Source organism: Phoxinus phoxinus, assembly GCF_949152265.1.
Source record: "Phoxinus phoxinus genome assembly, chromosome: 10".
Lineage (NCBI taxonomy): Eukaryota > Metazoa > Chordata > Actinopteri > Cypriniformes > Leuciscidae > Phoxinus > Phoxinus phoxinus.
The window spans coordinates 18,453,973-18,473,838 of record NC_136885.1 but is presented as its reverse complement, the minus strand read 5'-3'; the positions used below and the strand labels follow the sequence as shown (position 1 = coordinate 18,473,838).

The following is a 19,866-nucleotide window of genomic DNA, read 5'->3' as shown; positions in this document are numbered from 1 at the left end:
CTGTGAATATTCCCAAACTCTCTGACAGTGCGATCTCTATATGGATTATGTGATTAAAATATATATATATAAACACATGTATTAAAGAAAAAAAAAAGATTGATAAACACATTTGGAATGGGATTATATAGCCTAACAAGTGATTTGGGTGTCTTGTTCATTATATTTATTTTCATATTTAAGCAACAGAACTTAAATTACATCCAGTTTATTAGCAACACTGTGCACGAGCGTGAATCCCGGGATATCCATCTTTGATCTCACAGGTGTCAGATCCACTGTGAGAAGAGAGAACTGTCCGGCTTGCCTGCACTTTTTTCACTCCTCCCCTCACTGCAGCCGCCTACTCTCGCATACATTTCAGGCGAGGCAAGGCGCATCTCAAGCCTATTTATTTCCCCCCTCCTCTGGGGGTGAGGCCTCACTCGCTATATCAGGAAGTGGTCATTCTGTTTTTCACTTCAGCCTTAAAGATGTCAAGAGCTGTTGCTTTGCTCGGTAAGTTCTTTGATTATTACTAATTTGTCTTACATTTCTATGTACAAATGATCATCTGCAGGTCTGCGGTAGCCACAAAATAACTTGTAGGAATGGTTGACATGATGCGGCTGTTTTACACTTATTTGAAAAAGCAGCGGCTTCTTTTTATACTTTGTTTTGGGCTGGGGGAATTAACGCTCTTTGCGATTAATTTAAGATGTACGCGTTAAAAAAAAATACGCAATTGACGCAGCAACTTTATTGCCTCGTTTCAATGACTTCCTGTTGAGGCTGCTATGCGAGTGTGCCGAACCAAGTCTCCCTGTCATGATGGAGAAGGACAAGGATGGAGTTTTAGGAGGAATGTTTGTTAAAATAAGCTGTGTATGAACCGGTTTTTGGCCGAAAGAGAAAAAAGGCTGAAAATATAAGCTGAAAATATGCCTCCGTGTTCGGCGATCAGGTTGCGGGTCTTTTCCGCTCCGTGTGTGTGTGTGTGTGTGTGTGTGTGTGTGTCTCGGCCAGGTGTCGCCCAAACGCTCGCTTCAATCATGTACCGTTCACGCAATGGAAAAGCAAGTCCGCTCAAATAATGTGAAATTTCTGAGTAGTAAACTTCTGTTTGCAATAGCCCTACTGAGCTGGTATAGCCATGCTGGGCAACAATGGTAAAATTACCTGCTCTGATCACATGCTCTAATAATAGCTGTGTAGGACTATACTTTATTTTGATTAGTATACTATAAACTAAAAAAAAAATGTTAAATCTGATTGTTGCAAGGAACTGAATGAAAACTAATGTATTGATGTAATATTTTAATATAGGACTATTTTGTGTTCATTTAATTAGGTGATTTTAATATTGATGATTATAAGCTTGGGGAAAATTCAATTAATTACATCAAATTGTGCAATTCATTAGTTAAAACAATTTTAATCGATTCCCAACCCTTTTCAATCCAACCGTCATCTCCATTGACTTTGTATTGCATGAAGCTGCATCCTTGTCATTTCTTGCTTCTAAGTTCTAACAAAAGACAGAAATGCCTAAAAGCTGCCATGTGACAGGGTGTACAGCATACTAGCTAAAAAAGCAGAACTAAGATGGGTATATTGTGGAATCCTGACACTCAGTAGGCCTATGCACTAAAAATACACTACGTGTGCATTAAACATTTTGTCACGGTGAAGTCAAATACCCAAATGTCAGTTTTATATAATATATTTATTTAAGCTATAAGCTATCCTGTCACAGATTACGGTCCCCTTTGTGTCCTTATTTTTTACAGTCCTTAAACGCTCGTTGTTTGGGGTCGACAAAAAAAGTATTTAAATAATAAAATAAAACATAACTAAGTTTTTTATAAGCTGTCGAGCTTATAAAAATATAGTTATGTCTTATTTTATTATTTGTTTGCTGTCTACCCTGTCACATAGCATTTTTTAGACATTGTTTTGTTGTTAAGTCAGAAATAACAAGGAGGCAGCTTCAGGCAATAAAAAGTCAATAGAGAGTGTTGGATTCCACGTTGTAAAACCAGGTGGGGAGTGGTTTTCAGAATATGACGCGTGTCAGTCACTCAATGGACTCTCTACAATCAGCTCACAAGCTTTTGAGAAACGCAGCCCTGGACCTTACACACAAATTCAAGTTTTAAGTTAACGTAATTTTTGAAATTGTAGCACTATACTGTTTTGGGAAAATATTTGTGTGTGCCAAAGACCTGCTTAAAACCAATGTGTCAGAGAAGGAGATCACCGCTTCTCATTTAGGGTGCCTGACAATAAATGTTGTTATCATCAGAAAGTGAATTTAATATGTGGGGAAAGATGAGGTATACCTTTAATTTTCCTCTTGACCAAAGATGCTATTAAATCTAATTCTCAACACATTTATTGAATGGTTGCACTTATTTGGTCTAATCTGTTGTAGTAGACTGTTGTAGACAGTGGGGAGATCTTTTTGTTGCTGTAGTTAAGTATGAAACCATGGATAACACTTACTGTTTCTGTTTCCTTTCTCAAAGTCAAAATGGCTGTGGTAGTCCTAATATGGACGCATCCATAGACTTAAAAAAAAAAAAAAAAAAGGTTGCATCATACAAGGTGGCTTTGTTTTGCTGTCACGACTCAAGTCTTGAGTGGGTGTTTGGCAACGTTTGTTAGTAATTAGTGAGTGACATCAGATGCAGTATGGGCAAATTTATTAGCATACAATCTCAGTTGATCTGTACTTCTAAAACTAAACTTTAGAATTTGAGTGGCCTATTAGCATTTCAAAAACCAAGAACTGTGTCCAGTATCTCTGGTTAAATAAACATTAAAAGGCAGAGGGGTTTCCAGTAGACATGCTAGACTGCCTTTTTGATTATTCATGTAATGAAATATTAGTTATACTTAACTTTATCATAATTTTGAATTAAAAGGATAGTCCAGCCAAAAAAAAAAAGTCCAAGTCTATTCCTGCTGTAATACCAAATTTAGCATTTTAATAAACATTACCTTTTGCTAACTGTTTATCAAATGTAGATGTAATTTAAAAAATAAAATTTTTATTCTATTTGGCTTTAAAATATTGTGCAATTATTGTATTGTGAGATCATGAAAAGAGGTGATATCGTGTATCAAATCGCTTGTTACATGAGTATTATTACACCCCTAGTAACAGTTAATTAGGTGTAAAGAAGACAATTATGTAGGTTTCCTGAAAAAAAAACTTTTAATGCAGCATCATTTATTGTTTCTTGTGACTGTTATTTCTGTGTAAATACATTTATACTGCCTCTGTGTGTTAAATTCTGTGAAATATCTTTTTAAACCACATTTGATGCAGCAGATATGGTTATATACAATTTAGCGTTTTGCACTCCTAGTTACACATGACATTATACTATAATAATTAACTTTATGAATAACAGTAAATGTCAATAAAAACAAGCATGCTACACTGTAAGTAACAGAACTCAGTTGTATTTGTCTAATTAAAAGCCAATTGTATGGACCGTTTTTTCCTCCCACGTCCTTGAAATTAAATAGTTTTTCCTATGAAAATGATCAAACTGTTTGTATCCGTTCCATGAGTAATAATGCCCCTGTGGATTCTGTGGCTTACAGGCTTCAGTGAAAGCTGTCTATGCTTGTACATAGGGCTGCATTTCCCCAAAAGCATCGTACGCCTAATTTGACCGAAGAACAACTGCCACCAATGGTCTCTATGACCAACTTAGGCTTACGATGCTTTTAGGAAATGCAGCCCAGTGTGTACACAAAGTTATTAATTTGAATTTAGCCATTATTTAATGCAGTGTCTTGTACCTAACCATTTAATCTATATACCTCATTGGAGATTGGACAGCACAATCACATTCACTTTTTATACATCAAAATATACAAGGGGGAAATCTGTTAGAATGGATTAATGAATTAAATTACTTTGAAATATAACATTACTGTCTTTTATTTATTTATCAAAGTACAAGTGAAATGATCCCCAGTCGTTGCTGAAAATATGAAGCCGTAGCAGAGGAACAAACATTCAGCAAACTGAATTATGTGTGGTTAAAACTAAGGAAAGATGAGTATTATTATCATGTGGTTTGAGTGAAGATCAAATATTAGTCATGGCCAGACACGTTTGTCTAAACCATCTCATATTTGTTGATCACATATTAAAGGATGTTTAAATATGATTAGCATGAAAGCTGCTGTTGACAAAGTTGTCATTTGTAGTTTATGAAAGACTGTTGATTATGGTGTTGGCCTAAACACTTGAGCTCTGATTTAGCTTAGCGCTTGTCTGCTGATAATACATGAATGTGTGTGTTTGTCAATTTAGAGATTGGGCTCTAGAACAGGAGTTTTCAAACTGGTCCAGGGACCCAATATTTTCATAATATTTTCCAGATAATGCTTTATTAAATACTACAATGACAGCATAAATGGCAGTTCTTTTTTTTTCTGCATCTCCATTTTTATTCGCACTGTATAAATGAATCTTAAAATGTAGTTATATCTAAAATTTTAGAAAGTGGGCTCTTTACAGGGGATCATGACATTGGGGGTCATTGGCCTCAAAAAAAAGTTTGAATAGGCTTCTGTGTGTTAATTTTTGTAACATTTGAAATGAACCTGATTGTTTCGTGTCCTCTTTCAGTTGTGGCCGTGCTGCTGTGCATCATACTGTCATCACAGGCAGCGGATGTCCTGCAATGCACAGGGGGGAGACTGAGTGATGGACTGTTCTCCTTTAATGCTCCGTATGCAGTTAAGGAGGACATCCGTGACTGCGAGACCCAATGGCTTGTAGATGTAAATATGTTATGTCTTAAGAAAACATGTGAACCCTTTGAAAATATCTGGATTTCTGCATTGATTACTCGTAAAATGTGCTCTGATCTTCATCCAAGTCACATGAACACAATCTGACTTCACTAATAACACACAAATAATTGTACTTTCTATTGAACATTTTATTGAAGACATTGAGTGATAATTAAAAAGGCCAACTAGGAAAAAGTAAGTGAATGTCTGTCTGACTTCTACACAAGATAATTAGATAGATGAGGTTGGAAGAAATTTTCCCAATGATTCTGGGAAAATGTTCTGTGGACAGTTAATACAAAAGCTGGAAATCGGAACAATACCTGGTTGAAAGGAAAAAGGGCAATGTACACCAACACCAGAACCTCTTTCCGATTATGAAGCATGATGCCTCAGGGCACTTTGAAATCACTTACAGCCAGGATATGTTACAGGAGAATGTCAGGACAACAGTTCATTACCTTTAAGTTTTAGAGAGGTTGGGTGATGAAACAAGACAATGACTCAAGGTACAATTGTTTCTGTGTTAGTTGAGTCCGATTGTGAGAATTTGTGAGTTAAACTAAGACCTGACTACATTTTATGAGTAATCAAACTGAAATTCCGATGACTAGGGTTGTTAGCTAAAACCAAAAGATGAAATGGTTTCTAGTGTTTTTCCCCCCAACAATGTGTTCTAAACAATGCATTGCTCATAGCTTAGTGTAAAAGAAAATGTATACATATTTTTATTCTTGTTAATGTTTATGCCTTTCTATCCTCTCTCCCTCTCCTGAACAGGAAAAACTGGCTGGACTTTCTGATGCTAATGGAAATATGACATGTATACCACCAATCATTAAGGCAACAGCGAACACAGCCATCTTACAATCATGTCCAGAAAAAATTGAATGTCTGCTCATCTGCCCCACTGGCAATGTATTTATTTTAATTACTGTTTAATATAGTTTTTAATTTGTATGTACTGCTAGGCCCTCAAATTAATTTAATTGCATAACTGAACTGACATTTGCACTTAATGCTTTCATTATGGACTCTGTTTTTATTTATTATAGATCAATGAAAAGCATCAGTGCTCTTGTAAGTAATTGATTTACTACTATGACTACACAATCTTTATAATCATGCCCGTTTACCTGTCCTTGAAAGTAGAATACTACTTGCTATGTTAAGAATTTGCTGTCTGCAACAAGCATACACATAGAAAAGTTTCTCACAACAAATAAAATTACAAATAAAAGAACAAAAGACTTGAGATTGTCCTAGTATGTGCACTGAGTGAAATTATTGTATTTCAGGTGATGCCACTCCCCTGACAATACTTCCTGAAGGTAAGGTCAACTGCTTATGTAATGTTATAGCGCTGACCTGTATCAAGCTGTTAACATGAAAGTGCTCAAATAAAGTGTTGTCATTGTACATTTTCTGTAGTCCAAAATAGGCTTTTTAGGCCAACAAGCTAGTATCCTGTTCCAGAAACCAGAATGCACATGTGTTGTAATTTTTTTGTAAGTTATTTAGCATAGCAAATGTGCAACAATGTGAACATAACACAAGCAAACACCATCCTTTGAGCAAAATGGAATGCAACAGTGACCTCCTGCTTTCCAGCAATTTAGAAAAAAAAATCCTATTCATTTTCATCATAAGGATTTGTGAAATATCTGTAAAGGTTTATGAACCAAACTAACCATTGAGAATGACAAAATTGAATAAAAAAACAATGGTACAATATAGCCTAAGCTACGTATAAATATATTTGAATATTATTGCTAATTATTCAAATATTTATGTAGGTTAAGAGCGCAGACATACTGACATAATTATGTAGCTTACCATGATTCATGGTAGTGGACTGTAACTGCTGAGCACTTTTGGCACATGCTCTTTTTCATAGTAAGAGCTTGTGGGTAGTGTAGTTGTTCACTGAAAATTTGGCTCTATTAAACTTTTTCTTAAAACAAAAAAAACCCTCTAAAATCACTCACTTGTATCTTCTACATAAGCGTATATATTATTACTTAATCATAGATATGTTAAGTGTAAAAAAAAACAAAAAACTAGGCTATTCCTCTATATAGAAAATGAATAGGATTTTTACTTCTGGCGGATATGCTGAAGGTTCTCCACAGGGATTTCGGAGGTTGTTTTATTACAAGCAAAGTCATTCACGAAAGCCTTGTGTGTATTTGTGTAAACGATGATAAATATGTTAAAACGACAGTATACCCAAAATTAAAAAGTCATCATTTTATCTCCCTCAAATAGTTCCAAATCTGTATGACTTTTTCTGTGCAAAAAAGATATTTTGCCTTTGATTTTTTTTTTTTCTTGTTAAATTATGTACTTTATCTTAAAGTGCTCTAATATTCTCACACATCTCTGTTGTGTCTGTTTGTTTGTTTGTTTTCCCAGTGGGTTTTCCTAACTGGGGAATTGGTGTTCTGATTGGAGCCAGTGCTTTTGTGGTGTTTGGTACTGTCACTGTCACCATTGTGCTTCGTCAGAAAAGACAAAGGTAAGGGCCTCTTAAAAACTGGCATGAACAAGATAAACACATGGCTTTGAGTAATATTTGTCTTTTAATATTTGTGTAATTCTGTGCTTATAGGCAAGGATATTCTTCTAGCAGTACAGATCCTGCTGATCTTTGATTCTGGTATGTAGCATTGGTATTTTGTTGAAATACTGCAGTAAGGATGTTTATGAATAGTCCAAATCATTATCTTTGGTATTATCCTTTGAAATAAACTACATTATATTACCGGTAAGCAGTAAATTATAGTGCAAACAGCAGTGACTACAGTTTCTAAAAGGCTTTTCCCTTTCCTTTTTATTTAAGCACAGAAGAAGTTACATCATTGCACCTGGGCATTTCATCTTCAATCATTCATAACTATACTCTTATCTTTCATATAGCAAGACCATAACCATATTATGGCCCTGTTTTATATTAGTTCTATTATTCTATTTATGCTGGCTACATAGATTGCATGATTTTTAAATTGTGATTGGGACTCTAACTAACCTACATGGAGCTACATGATGAAGTAATTATATTATTCAGTTATATATCATTGAACCATATTTATATATAAATACTTATAAGGTGCACATATGAAAAATATTGAAAATATTTTATCATAAAAATAATAATTTTGTGTCCGTTATGCAAACGGACATGATATGTGCGCAAGTAGGACTATAAATACATAACTAAATTATATTGTAACTTAATATATTTAACTTATAGGATAATGTAACTATATAATTTGTATTATGAATATCTATCATTGGTCCAATCAGTTTATGGGAAATAACTTGGTGGATTGCATAGCACTATAGTGTGCATAAAAGTAACTGTATGACCAGGGCAAGTATTTCTGTTAATTGCTGCTGTGGAAGCAAAATGAAATGAAATGCTGTGCCAGTGAGTACACATCGAATCGAATGCATTACTAGTTAAATTCACTTAGCATTATCACTGCTTTAGATCTGCCATAAAATTTTTATGTTTGTGTTCGAAAAATATACAATAATTAACATAAACATAAAGGGGGGTGGGGGGTTGAATCAAAATGCTCTCTATATGGGCATATGCTGACAAAGTTATTTCCTCCCTATACTGTAGCCATTGATTTACTGTATATTGTCATCTCTATTGGTGGTGGTTGAGGAGATTCCCCCTTCCATATGTAAAGCGCTTTGAGTACACAGAAAGGCACTATATAAATGTAACAAATTTAATTATTTTAATTATTAATCAGGTGTTCACTATCACATTGTAGGAAAAGGAAACTGGCACTGCTAGATTTGTATCAAATGTCTGTTTAAAGGGGTCATATAATGGTACATGCACTTTTACAAGTTGATTGCACTGAAATGTGTGTTGGCAGTGCCTGTACACAACCATCATAAAATGATAAAAATCAATCCAGTGTTTTTTTTTTTAATCTCCTTATATGTTTTACCCTGTCTCAAATTGAGCTGTTCGATTTTGTGACGTCACAAAATCGACGCCCCTCCCACGATTGTTGATTGACAGCAGCGTTTCAACACAGACCCGCCCTCGCGAGCTGTCAATCATAGTCCGCTCGTCATTGTTGATATACGCTGGAGCACTGTCTATGAGCAGAATGGCGTCTAAGCGATTGTGGTGTTCTGTTCTTGGGTGCAATGAGGAACACAGCAGTCTTTTTAACCCTTTCGCACGTACGATCACACCGGTGTGATCAGTCTTGGCTGGTCCCTGGAGCGTACGATCACACCGGTGTGATTAGAACGGTCAGCGCATCACGTGATCAACTGCTAAATTCAAATGTGCTTTCGCGCGTTGGCTGGCGCTGAGCCAGAGATGGACGTGCTCGCGCTTGTCATACATCACAACTATTCAGTGTTTTCAACCACATAATGTTTATTTTAGGTTTCAGGCATTTAAAATCACATAAGTACTAGCAAACCAATGAATTTGAGTTTGTAAAATACACACAGATGTCTATGGAAGCGCCAATAATAATCCTTTCCATCATAATAAGACGACATGTTTTATTCATATCAGATACACAATGTTTAAGTAGCTTTACATTTTACCCTATTCTTCTCCCAGTTAACCTGCCACTTACTTTCATGTATTTTGTGAGAAGTGGAGGAATTGACCGTTCGCAAAAGCCACGCCCCTTAGTTATTGTTACTACGCCCGTCAAACAATTGAGAACCATAGCCATGGCTGGGTTGAGCTCCACACATTAAGTGATTGGTTTTGGAGTAATGCAGCAGACATATCCTCCAGGGCACGACAGAAAGTATAGACAGAATAGCGCACGGGAGCACATGCACAAAACAGTTTTGTAAAATGATATATCAATAATTTTTATTTGATCATATATCATTTTACAAAACTGTTTTGCGCATGTGCTCCCGCGCGCGTTATTTCAGTCACAACACTGCAATCAGAGGACGCCCTGAAACCATCAACTCTCGATGCGGTTCTCTTCATAACTCGTAGCCGACTGAGAAGGATATATTTGTGTAAATAGTTGTGCAACTGCGCAAACTTTGTTTTGAAGTTTAATGTTTGAGTTCCAGAGGAATTTGTGACTGTGTTCCTGTTCAACCACATCAAAGTTTCGTAATTAGTAAGTCCGTGCTTTTTCTCTTTTTTTTCCTCTTGTTTGCTGACTGATGAGAGGCCGCAGTGCCTCGTGAAACGTGTTTGTAGCCTATTTTTTAATAATAGTTGCAAGCAATCATAAAATACAGCAAGTTTTAAGCCCGTGCAGACCTCATGCCATAGGCGCATCATTGCACTATCTTGCTGAAATCGGAATGTTTGACGGAGGTCCTCCTCCTTAGTTACAGTTGCTGAGCTAGGATTGGACGAGAACCGTTAGAGGGCGGGGTTTTGCGAACGGTCAAATTGACGTGTTGTAAATCCAGCACAAACTAACATGGCGCCGCCCATCGCGCATACAGCTCAACTAACGCGATCGTTATAAAAGTGTTTAAACAACCAAACACATCCACATGCACATATTTGACAATCGGAATATCTGTGTTTCATGCTATATCTAACATATTTTTGAATATTTTGAATCAAAAAGAGAAAATTACATAAAAGCAGATCATCATTCATTCAGTGCTGTGTTGTGTTTGCGCTGTGTCACGTGACAAGCAATGACGCGTCACCATGGAAACGATAAAGTGACAGGTTCTAAATAACGGTCGCCTTGAAAAACTCACGCTGGGGGGTCAGTTAGAATATTTTAAACTTACGTGTGAAAGGGTTAATGTTCCTAGATCAGAACCGCTGAAGACTCAGTGGCTGAGTTTTGCTTTTGAAGGGAATATTCCCCAGGACAAATGTTTTTTTTGTTTGCGCAAATCATTTTTCACCAGACTGCTTTACAAATGAGGGTCAATATAAAGCTGGTTTTGCTAAGAAGCTGATCCTGAAAAAAGGATCTGTACCAACTATTCGTGTTCCTGCTGAACCTCCAGAAGAAGTGAGTGTAACATTTTTTTAACCTTTATATTAATCTTTGCAAATCGCTAGCACGCTTCACGATGAATGCGGCTAACTTAATGTTTACACTCAGGGTAACGTTACATTACGTCATGTTTTTACGACGTTCTCAATATTATTAATAATTCCACGTTTATACTGAACAATGCGTTATAGTTATTATGTTATCCTCAGAGACTCCCGCTGCCATTCTTCAAAATATAGCCTCAACTGTTGTCAAGGCAACACTCCACGTGTGTTGTGTAAAAAACGCCCCACAGAACAGTGGGGCGGGGTGAGCAAAGCTCATTATCATTTAAAGACATTTGCACTAAAACAGCGTGCTGAAAACAGAGCTGTTTTTGACCAGGTAAAATGAGTGTTTTCTTACAATACTAATGAGAATTTTTAATTAAAGTATATTACAAACTTTTAATTTAGACCCTAAATAATCATATTAGCTTGTACAAAAATGGCATTATATGACCCCTTTAAAACATTATACTGTACGTGTCATGAATAATGTTTAGTAATATTTGCTTGGCTATTGTATTGCATGGAATCACTACTCTTTGTAATTGTGTATTCCTTTTAAGTACTTCTAGACTAGGTGCAAAATCTTTATGAAGGATTTCTGTTAAATAAAATGGTATAAGAACATTTCAATGTGTGCCTGGTTTATTTTTCTACACCTCAAGTAAGATAAGAGTGCAGCTGAGAAGAGTATTGGCTGAGTTTGAATTTTACCTCATTTTGACTGATGTTGAAAAAGGAAGTTACTTGTATACTGCTGGTTAAAAATACCCCTTATTTGTTCACATGGGTAATTTCCTCTTGCCAATACTGTATATAAAAGCTTAAAAATTAATATTGTATAGCAGCTCTTCTATTGTAAATGTCATATAATGTGAATTAATATGATAAATGAAGTATGGTCAATTAAAGCCATTTAGATTTAGTGATTTATTGATGCATTCAGTTGCAAGCATACACATAATGCTCGATTTCTTTTGTGAAATCCCCTGCTGACTAAGTGCAAAATCATCTGGTTTCCATAAGATAATTTTGATGTCTACATTACTTATTTCTTCAGTTAACTTTACAAAGTATATCAATACTCACCTCTAACATGGGCCAAGTCAGGACTTATGTCAGATAGCTGCTCACAAATACACCCCTGGTGGGCCTTTCTGACACTGAAGTGGGTATTTGAGGTCCTCAAGCTCAATAAACACATCATCAATATCCTCAATCAATTTGAGGAGAACAGATGAATCATCATCCACGTAGTATTCATATAGCTTTTCAACAACAGCTTTACAGATCCTTCTTGTGTGTATTACCCTTTCTTATGACCTGCTTTTGTTCATTAAAACTTCACTGTTTACTTTGACATATCTAATTATTGACAAAATACCTAAAGATAGTTCAAGTATTAAGACAATAAATTGCAATGGCATACTAGACAAAGTAATAGGCTTGCAATTTCTGGGTGTGAATGACATAATGATGAATGAGTAACATAACACTTCATTACACACAACATGGTTAGTGTTTCAGAAATGTAATGTGCACCTATGAATCGCATAACAGTACAGCATTTTGTTTGTATCTGTATTGAAGTGTCATATTTGAGATATCTGTGGTTGAATAACATTGACTGTTATATGAACTCATACAGCAAGGTCTAGGCTCTAGTTGCTTCAGTTGACTGCTCACAGAGGCCGTCTGACTGACATGTAAAGCGACCAAGTTTGTCGTTTCAATGTCACGTTTAGGTTTCTGCAAGTTGGAGTAATGGGCGTGACAGATGGGGTGTGCTAAAAGGTCTTTATCATTGGTTGCGAAAGCTGTCTGTCAGAGCATGCCTCCTTTCGGCACGCCCTTTACTCTGGACAGTTTTCAACTGTCTTCACTCAGCCACAGAAAATGTCTCGGTTTTTGAGGAAAACATTCCAGGATTTTTCTCAATATATACTTCATATATACTTCAATGGCAACCAACAGAAGGTCCAAATATCAGTCTTAATCATAGGTCTCAATGCAGCTTCAAAGGCTCTACACGATCCCAGTTGAGAAATAAGTGTTTTATCTAGCGAAATGATCGGCCATTTTCTAAAAATAAAAATGATATACTTTTTAGCCACACATGCCCATCTTGTACTATTTCTGAGATGCGCACGTAGTACGTCATCACGTTGGAAAGGTCACCAACCTTTCAGTATTAAACCTGCTCGGGGGAGCAGGACGCGTGTGTATTGTTGTAACCTGCGCTCTGAATGGCGTTAAGAGCACTTAAGGTGTGTAGCCATGTCTGGGCGTGAGCATAATCATGCAGTCGCCTGGACCCGGGCCAAACTATACAAGCACTGCTAACAGAGGGCATAAATCACCCACACGCTTCCCACACGCTAGCACGAACAGCAGCTCGTTCAAGAGGGGGCACTTTCAAGTCGCTCCATCCGGCCGTCTCGAAGGGTGGGTCAGACAGCGCACTGAGCACTGATGATAAGTCCCATACTGGCATTAGGCGAGGGGGAGGATTCAGACGCCACGCCTCTCAGAGAAAGCTTGTTACTAGAGGGTGCTTTTTGTTGATTGCAATTTATAAAAGTATTATTCCAATGACCCCCCACATGCATGCTTCATATGTATTGTGTATGCAAGGAATATCACAGACCTTTACAGATATTCTCAGCACAGTGAGCACACACCTCACATTTTGTCACAACAGTAACAAACATTACTGACGAGTGCTGGGAATTCCCAAAGCATGTGATTAAGTTTTTGTCAGGTTACCAAGTTAACAACAGAATCCAAGCAGATCCATGCAGCCAATCACATGCCAGTATAAGATCTCCTCATACATCACCTCAGCTATCACAGAACAGGAAATGATGCAGGGAGGAATGAACTGTAATAACCATGTGGTGGAGGGGTACAGATCACACCACTTTCTATTTTCTCCTCAAGGCAAATAATTCATTAGTACACATGCTCAAATTCGTTGCTAAACTTTCCACTGATGTTTGGGTTTGGAGTGCCTTCCTAGGGAGATTCCTTTGTCACTTTTCTTGAGTCATCCATTATTTTTACAACAGCATTTCACAATGAAAGATTTTGTGGACTCTGTGAAGTGTCAAATAGCCACACACATGTCCACAGTGATAAATAACAAAACACGTTTTCTTTGCTTTGTGTATTTGGGAGTTGACCTAACTATTCATTCCTTTTACACAGAGCACTTGTATAGCTATAATAGCTAATGTTGTTTATATTGAATTTTGTTGTAAAATAAATAGTGTATGGCGGATCATAAAGCTTGGAATGTGTTGTGGCTCCATCCCTGTATGCACCTGAGAAGTTTGGGGTCAGCTAAACAAAATGTTATAAAATGATTACAATGTTTGATTACTTCAAACAGGCTTTTTATGTACATGGTAAAAGAAAAGAAAAAAGAAAAGGGCCCTATGAGCAAGGAGGGCTGTAATACTTTTTTCAATGTACTTCTACTGGAACAACAATGCATTTAAAAAAACATTTAAAAAAATTAAAAGTTAAATAAAAAAATAAAGTAGGAAGATTTTATTTTTATTTTATAGCTATGACTGTCTGGTGGAAGACTTGAGTGAAAAGCATTGATTGAAATGTAACCTTTACATAGATAATACAAATGATGTGGTAAGGGGTTTCGTTTACAGATTTACTAAACTCCTTTGGGGTCAAGCAAAATGTTACTAGACACTACATTTAATTATATCACATGGAACCAATCATACTGATAGATATTCTACAGCAAAGTGATGATATCACTGATCACTATCTTGTAACGTGCATACTGCATACTGCTGATATTTGCCATATTACATGACGTTATCAAGCAGGTAGAACAATTATCCCAACGCAAGATTCACAAATAACCTGCATGATCTGTGTCAGCCGCTCAGTGCACCAAAACACAAATGAACTTCAGGAAAAAACTAGCAGTATGTGCACCATTTTCTCTAGAACATTAGAAACTGTTGCACCCATCAGATTAGGCTAGGGAGAAGACAAGGTTAAAGAGAAATGTACTGCACATGGTACAACAGTAATATTCATACTATCAAGAGATAAACTCAAAATCTAGAGCCTAAATGGAATAAAACTCATATAGACATCTTTAGAATCTTGTAGAAATACAGCATGTCCCGGATGAGCATCTCCGCGAACTCATAGAAAATAATCAAAACAATACAAGGTTTTTGTTTAGTACAGTGGCTAAATGAACAAATAAACAGACATCACTTGAACTGAGTATTCAATTACAAGTTGGTCAAACTATGTAATTGCAGTGCGCTTTACAACTATAGTCTAGCTAAATAAACTTATCATTGCATCTAAACCAACAATATGTTAATTAGATCCAATACGCACTAAACTACTGAAAGAGTTGGTACCTGTAGCAGAAGAGCTTCTTCTACTATATAACTTATTTTTCTCAGTATATTAACGTCTCTATCTCTAGGTCATATCCCAAGACCATTCAAGCCGGCAGTTATTAACCCCCTCATTAAACCACAACTAGATCCAAATTACAGACCCATTTCAAATCTTCCATTTATGTTTAAAATACTAGAAAAGTTGTCTGCTCAATTGTGCTCCATCATGCAATTATATAGGCCCCATTGTAGCACAGAAAAGCTTGTTAAAATTACAAATGACATACTTCTAACCAAGACTGAATCTCAACACGAGTCTTACTTGATCTTAGTGCTGTTTTCCACTCTATAGACCATAACATACTCTTAGAATGACTACAAGATTTCACTGGTAATCGAGGACAGTCATTAAAGTGGTTTACATCGTAGTCGTACCTATCAGACCGTTACCATTTTGTCCATTTAAACTGGGGAAAATCTAAGATAACGTCATTATAGAGTGTCGGAAGGATCTGTGTTAGGCCCTCTGTTATTTTCAATATATATGCTGCCACTTGGTAATATTATAAGAAAACATGGAAATAGTGTCCACTGTTGATAGTTTTATTTCATCAGGACCAGATTATCCAAGTTGACAGAGTGTGGTAAACATATAATTGTTACGAACTGCTCCGAGACACGAAGCGAAGGTTGAGATCCAAATGCAGCTTTAGGCCCTGTTTACATGAGAACGCTCGCAGGTGAAAACGTAAAAATATTTTATCGGCTGTGACTTTCGTTTATACGGCAACAGCGTTTTTGGGGCTTAAAAACGCAAAAAAGTGAAACCACCCTCCAGAGTGGAAATCTTAAAAACGCTCCACCGTCGCGTTCCCGCAAAAGTCTGCTAGACAGTTAAGGCGCCGAGTACGTGTTTACGCCACAGGCATGCGCCAGTACAGGAAAATAACAAAACATTATCAAACTAAAATATAGGATTATGACACTGACAAAAAAAAAAAAAGAGCACCGAGGGTTAAAGCAGCAGCTTTACCGTATTAAACATGAAAAACAGTGTCAGCGTCTCTTTCACTTTCAGTGCTCCACATTGCCACCTAGCCTCCTGGAGTGCACACTACATCGAATTTCACACACTTTTGCGTCACCATATGCACACAGATTTCCCCCCATAACGCTCGTCTAAACGCAGAATAAAAAGTGATAACGCAACGCCTCTTTTGCGTTTTCTCTTCAGATCGTTTCCGTGTAAACATAGCCTTAATTAAGAGCCGATCCAGACACGTAATCCAATATACAGGACAGGAGGCAATAGGTCAAAACACAGGTAGGCAGTCCAAACAAACAAACAAACAAACAAAACAGGCAGGGGTCAGAGGCAAAAGAGTAATCCACAGAACAGGCAAGAAATCCAAAAACCAAGAGACATGAAACCAGGCAAAACGCTCGGAAATGCAGTGCAACAACATACAAAACTTCGCAGTGAGTGAATGAGTGAACATGGTATAAATAGGCTGAGACTAACAGGGTAATGAGTCCGGGCAGTGAGTTATGGGAAATGTAGTTTGTGAGGGAGTGATAATAGTCTGATGTGAAGTGCCCTCTGCCACCAACCACCATTACAATAATATAGGTGGTTGACCTGTAATTTTCTTCTAATTCAGATAAGACTGAGGTTTTACTTATTGGACCGAAAACCTGTACACAGAATCTCTTAGAATACAATTTGCATTTAGAAGAATGTACTGTTACTTAATCCTCTACAGGTGAAACTCCAAAATTAGAATATCGTGCAAAAGTTAATTTCAGTAATTCAACTTAAAGGTGAAACTAATTTGTTATATTTTAAATTATATTTGTTATATGATAAATTATATTTGTTATTTGATAAATTATATTTGTTATATATTTGTTATATTTTGATGATTATGGGTTACAGCTTATGAAAACCCCAAATTGAAAATTAGAATATTGTGAAAAGGTTTTCATAGCTTTATTTACATAGCTGTGAATTCTAACAAATAAAGGCTTGAAATATCTCACTTTGCATGTAATGAGTCTATTTAATATATTTCCTAAATAACCTTTCAAGTTGAATTACTGAAATAAATTAACTTTTGCACGATGTTCTAATTTTTTGAGTTTCACCTGTACAGTAAAAACCTGGGTGTTATATTTGACAGCAACTTATCTTTCGAAAAACATATTTCATGTTACAAAAACAGCCTTCTTCCACTTCAAAAACATTGCTAAGCTACAGAACATGCCATCTGTTTCTGATGCAGAAAACCTAGTTCATGCATCCATCATGGCCTCTAGACTGGATTACTGTAATGCATTACTAGCTGGTCGTCCTGCTGCATCCTTAAACAAGCTACAATCAGTCCAAAATGCAACTGCTATAGTTCTTACCAGGTCAGGAAAATATGATCATATAACACCAATTGTATTATATCAACACATCTATTAAGTTCCATTTCAATTACAAAGTATTGCTGACCTATAAGGGCCTAAATGGTTAAGCTCCTGTGTATTTAACTGATCTTCTATCGCCTTAAAAAAAAACTTCAGATGACGCAAACTTTGAATCAACTTGCACCAATGATTCTTTTGAATTTGATGTTTTCTATGCTATGTTTTCTATGAATTTGATATTTTCTATGCCAAAGTAGATCAACGCTCACCTATAACATGGGCCAAGTAACCCATAATGTCAGATAACTATGCTCACAAATACAAGGGGGTCTCCAATTCATTCAACACAAAATATCATCACTTGGTTCTTAATATCTGAATTTTATCAAAAAAATGTAAAAAGCCATAAATCATCCTCCACTAGTCATAAATACATATTTTATTTTATTTTATGAAGCTAAGCTATACAATAACAGCTTTACATTTCCTTCTGGAAACAGTGGCATATATTATTTAGTCTTTTATAGACACTATTTAAAGCTCTTGACTAATTTCTTTCACACAGATCAAGTAAAATCAAGTGGCTCAAATAAGAGGAAATGCTTTGTTATCTTACAATTAAAGATGTTTTAATAAAAAATAAATTTGTTGTTGCTTAATACGTGCAACTTTAACCAGAATATTAGAGAATAATGGGTAACACTTTATAATAACTGCACACTATTAATCATTAGTTAAGCATTAAACAGTCGATTCATCATTTATAAAGCATTAATAGACATTAATTAGCAGTTTATAAATACAGCTATAAATGCTTAATACTTTATTTAAAAACCATATCTATAATGTGTTTAATAATAGTTTTTTCATACTTTATTAATGATCAATTTATCATTTCTAAATGAAGTATTGCATTATTTACACACCAGTTATTTAGGAGTTGTCAGTGGTTCATACACTTAGAAAGTGTAAGTAAATTATTAATAAACTATTTAAATGTATATTATTCATACATCTTATTATTCAGACATATAGTAATAGTTACTTAGTGTGTTAGTAAATGCTTTATTAACATGTATTACTACTGTAATTCAGGTTTAATTCATAAAGCATTTAGTAGTTGTCAGTAAACTATTTTTGTGAGCTCATCTAAAGTGAGGACTGTTTATGCCTTGTAAAGCATTTACATAGGAGATTTAAAGGCTGTTAATATGTCTATGTTCTGCACTGTGTTGTGTTGGTTTCTTTTTTCTGTTTAGAAGACAAATGAGCCTTTAAATATCCTTTGTAAATGCTTTACAAAGTATAAATAGTCCTCACTTTAGATGAGCTCACAAAAATAGTAACTGACCACTAAATGCTTTATAATACCTGAATTAACTACATTTACTTTCTAATAATTTCTAAGTGATCTTATGAATCACTGACAACTCCAAAATAACTGGTTTGTAAATAATACAAACTTCATTTAGAAATGATAAATTGATCAATAAAATGACAATCTCCACACTTCTAGTTCTAACCACTTCTACACGGCCCATTAGATTTAGATTTGCAGTTATGCATCAGAAGTTTAGTCAAAGAGTGTGTGCGATTCATTGGTGTGATAAGGACTGATAAGGGTGACTAGTTCTGATTTCATTTGACCAGACAAGCTGAATGGGTTTGGTGTCATACAACAATCTGGATTCCCAGCTCTCTATTCCTTTTGTAAATGTAAAAAAAAAATTTGATCCTGAGTTTAGGTGTGACATCAATAGCGAACTGCCAATCACATGCTGAGAGAGAGTGAAACTGCCATTCATTTCTCCCAGGAGAAGCAGAGTAATTCACTTATTAAATAAAAATATTAAGAATTTAAACCAAGAATTTAAAATAATTTTTACTTGATTTTACAAAATTGTTTTTCCCTGTGACTTTTTCTGCATGCCAGAAGAAACAGGCCTAATGACAAAACATTTATAACCAAACATATTCTGTAAAATGACTACAAAGCACTACACAAACCATGAAGCACCAAAAGTCGCATTCATGGTAGTGTTTGATTCACTTTTATTTATACATCGTTTAATATTTGAGGAAACTATCATAGTTAATGAAGCCCAAGTGCCACAGAGGCCTATTGTGTAAAGTGTAGGCTGCAAGAACATGCGAGATGGCGACGTGAAAGGACTTATTATATAGGCCTATATATATATGAAAATAATGATCAAAATATGAATGGAATATATA

At 35.8% G+C, this 19,866-nt stretch overlaps 1 protein-coding gene and 1 long non-coding RNA gene across 4 annotated transcripts in view; one reads left to right on the top strand and one right to left on the bottom strand.

The window, feature by feature from the left end:
• The window catches only part of LOC307005424, an 86,474-nt gene that overhangs the window by 47,928 nt on the left and 18,680 nt on the right, over positions 1 to 19,866 (bottom strand). The gene's annotated exons all lie outside the window — the stretch shown is intronic.
• Positions 362 to 10,587, top strand: LOC307005422 (uncharacterized protein). Of its 3 annotated transcripts, XM_079625582.1 has the most exons (8): positions 362 to 498; positions 4,634 to 4,788; positions 5,581 to 5,718; positions 5,856 to 5,880; positions 6,099 to 6,131; positions 7,216 to 7,318; positions 7,412 to 7,459; positions 7,643 to 10,587. In XM_079625582.1, the coding sequence occupies exons 1-7, from the start codon at positions 474 to 476 to the stop codon at positions 7,452 to 7,454; spliced, it is 522 nt and encodes a 173-aa protein (XP_079481708.1). In that variant the 5' UTR covers positions 362 to 473; the 3' UTR covers positions 7,455 to 7,459; positions 7,643 to 10,587. The 3 variants fall into 3 exon arrangements, with proteins under 3 accessions (XP_079481708.1, XP_079481707.1, XP_079481706.1); XM_079625581.1 differs by lacking the exon at positions 362 to 498 and having other exon boundaries at positions 3,887 to 4,788; positions 7,648 to 10,587; XM_079625580.1 differs by lacking the exon at positions 362 to 498 and having other exon boundaries at positions 3,887 to 4,788.